The 2,782-nt window shown below is 37.8% G+C and overlaps 1 protein-coding gene across 1 annotated transcript; it reads right to left on the reverse strand.

Moving 5' to 3' along the window:
* LOC143219695 (uncharacterized) lies at positions 1–1,131 on the reverse strand. Its single transcript, XM_076445565.1, has one exon. The coding sequence runs from the start codon at positions 1,129–1,131 to the stop codon at positions 1–3; it is 1,131 nt and encodes a 376-aa protein (XP_076301680.1).
* Between the last annotated feature and the right edge of the window lie 1,651 nt (positions 1,132–2,782).

Here is a 2,782-nt window from a genome sequence, read left to right on the forward strand (position 1 = left end):
TCATGTAGCTTTCCGAACAATATTCGTCAACGGATTATACTCCACTATTTTATCATGTATAATTAAGCAGTATGCAGTTGTCGATGGAGGAATGTCTGTGTTACATTCAAATTCGATTCGTACATCGATCGTAGCATTTTTCAATGTTTCATTTTGACGGGAACAATCTAGTACGACGATCGGAGCGTATTCTATGAATTTTGCAACGTTTAGCAACGCATCACCGTTCCCATAGTAGGATTCTTGAAATTTAGCATACATATTATAGAGCAACGCGTATCTACCATTATCAAAATTAATATTTAGATCATCATACGGATAAGACTCTGAATTCAGATAAAGTCGAATGTTGGACAACGAACAATGATCGAATCGTGTAATCGTTTTAGTTAAATTATTCTTTCGTGCAGTTTGTAAAGCGAATATCACATAGCGTGGTGTTTCCATTTGAGGAGAAGTTTTTATCGCCCATGTATGCTTCATGGTTGTTTGCAACAAGAGATATTCATACAATTCCCATGATCGAAAGCTCATACTGATCGGTGTATCATTACTCAAAATACGTAACATAGATAGCCTATGTATTTCGTCCAATGCGACGTGTGGCATTCGCCACTGAATTTTATGTAGATCTAAAATAGGTTTTGTTTTGTCCGAAGAACTGTACAAAGCGTTTGCATTAGTGTGAGACCGAATCAGAATTAATTCATGTCGCGCGTTTATCACAATGCGTTTATAGTCTTCGCAGAAGCCTAACAACATGCTCATGGGTATGCAGAAATTGAAATTTATCGGCGCCGTGGCTGTAGCAATTTTTTGTCTAATCATCGATTCTTCATGAGTCCATCCAGCATTGGACAATGCATTGCTTCTCATCGTAGACAGACTAACATAATTCTTCATAGTTGTAGTGGTACCTGGATTTCTGTTCCGATCGATTTCAACCCCATTCAATTCGTAGCGTATTTCATCAAACATGAATGCAACCGCATTGTTGTCTAAAGATGTTGCTTCGATAGATGAATCCCCCGTTGTTAATTCAAGTTTTCCTGGTAAACTGAGTTTTCCCTCGATATATAGGAAGTTTCTGCACGGTATCGTGTACAAGTCTTGTTGTTCGTATCTCATCATTGTTTCAGAATGTTGTGTTGGCACATGGATTGTATGTATGTAATTCAATTTTCGTTATCCTATTGTCAAAGATTGGCACCTCTGAGATGCTCAAAATGTCATCGAACATGTTGAACTTTCACTTTTTAACAATAAGCCCCAACGATTGCAGAAATTTCACGTTGTTCGTGGTCAATGATTTACTAATTGATGTATTGTTGGTTATCACATTGATTGTTGTATTATTATTATGAATTAGCATTGCTTCGTCGCGCGTGTAGTCGCACAGTGATTTCCTCACCTCGAAAACCAATTAAACGTCCCGTTTGATCCACGATATGAATAGTTAAATTGTCTATTGCTCGCGTGACGATTGGAAGATAAATGACTTGCGTAGGCGTTTCGGATATTTTATATCCTGGTGGCACCTTGGGGGCGAATTGGTGTAAAGTATGAACTAGTGCACCACTGTAGTACGATCCTGTTGTTACATTACATTCTACTCTAATTATATTCACATTGATGATATTAATAGGAGTGTTTAATGTGTGCCACATGTTTGGCTGTAAAACACGATCTGTTGAAAATCCTAAGATTGATCCAACATTGTGAGGTTTCGTAAAGTTTATACGATATTTGCTTTTAATTTCACTTTTCATTGTATTATTGTTTGCTCGTATGATTAATGGATATTCATTATCCGTCGACTCTTGTGGATATCTATCGTTCAGTTCACGTGTTAAATACGCGTTTATTGCATCCAATTCATATGAACCATCAGGTATGATGATCTCATTGTCATCAAAGTAGAAACGATTGTTTCCAAGACTGGCGCTGATGTTTGGTATCGTATAATAAGTTTGCAAATCAACCAATCCAAGTTCGTATCCTCCATTGCTAAGATCTATAGGCGGAAAATACTTGGATGACAATGTACTGTTTCTTCCAGACAGGGTGAATGTAAATGACATTATTATAAAAATTCTACAACAATGTTTCACTGAGAAATTTCACACACAATTGTCCACACACGCTTTCAGTATACTTCTGAAAACGTTTGTGATTATATATGATTGATGTAGTTGGCCCGAAATAACGAATCAGCAGTGAAAATATTTCACGTGTGAACCACGTTTTACATACGCGACCCAATGCGTCTCTGGCCCGTGACTGTCATCTAAATTCACTATTCCCCGCTCGTTTACACATGCACGCCCTCGCAATTCATTACGCATAAAAACACCTCTAAAATATGGTAATTTTTTACATGCAATCATTAGATCAACGTCCGTCATAGGGTCTTTTTTTCTTTTTCCTTCTTTTCTTTTTTTTTCTCCTTTTCCGATAAACCTTTTCCACTCGTATACGGTCGTAAATATACTCCGCGACCTTCCATAGCACGATTGTGTCGCTGCGCTTCCTCTAATTGTTTCTTCGCAGCTTTAGCATCGTTTATGGTTTTAATCACCCCTGCAGCACCACCAGTCAATGCTCCTATAGCCGACAAAGCAGGTAACAATAGTGGTAGAAAGCCACCACGCTTGACGATCGGGAGAATTCGTTTAGTGTTTTTCCTACTCCTCTTCGTATTTTTCTTTTTTGCACCCATATTGTCTCTCTCTTAAGCAGATTTTTTTCATGCACGAATATGACTGACAACACTGATATGAAT

The sequence above is a fragment of the Lasioglossum baleicum genome, unplaced genomic scaffold (genome assembly GCF_051020765.1).
Source record: "Lasioglossum baleicum unplaced genomic scaffold, iyLasBale1 scaffold0059, whole genome shotgun sequence".
NCBI lineage: Eukaryota > Metazoa > Arthropoda > Insecta > Hymenoptera > Halictidae > Lasioglossum > Lasioglossum baleicum.

Bases quoted from the DNA above. Each gene is read 5' to 3' on its own strand.
- LOC143219695 (XM_076445565.1), bottom strand. From the start codon at position 1,131: ATGATGAGATACGAACAACAAGACTTGTACACGATACCGTGCAGAAAC.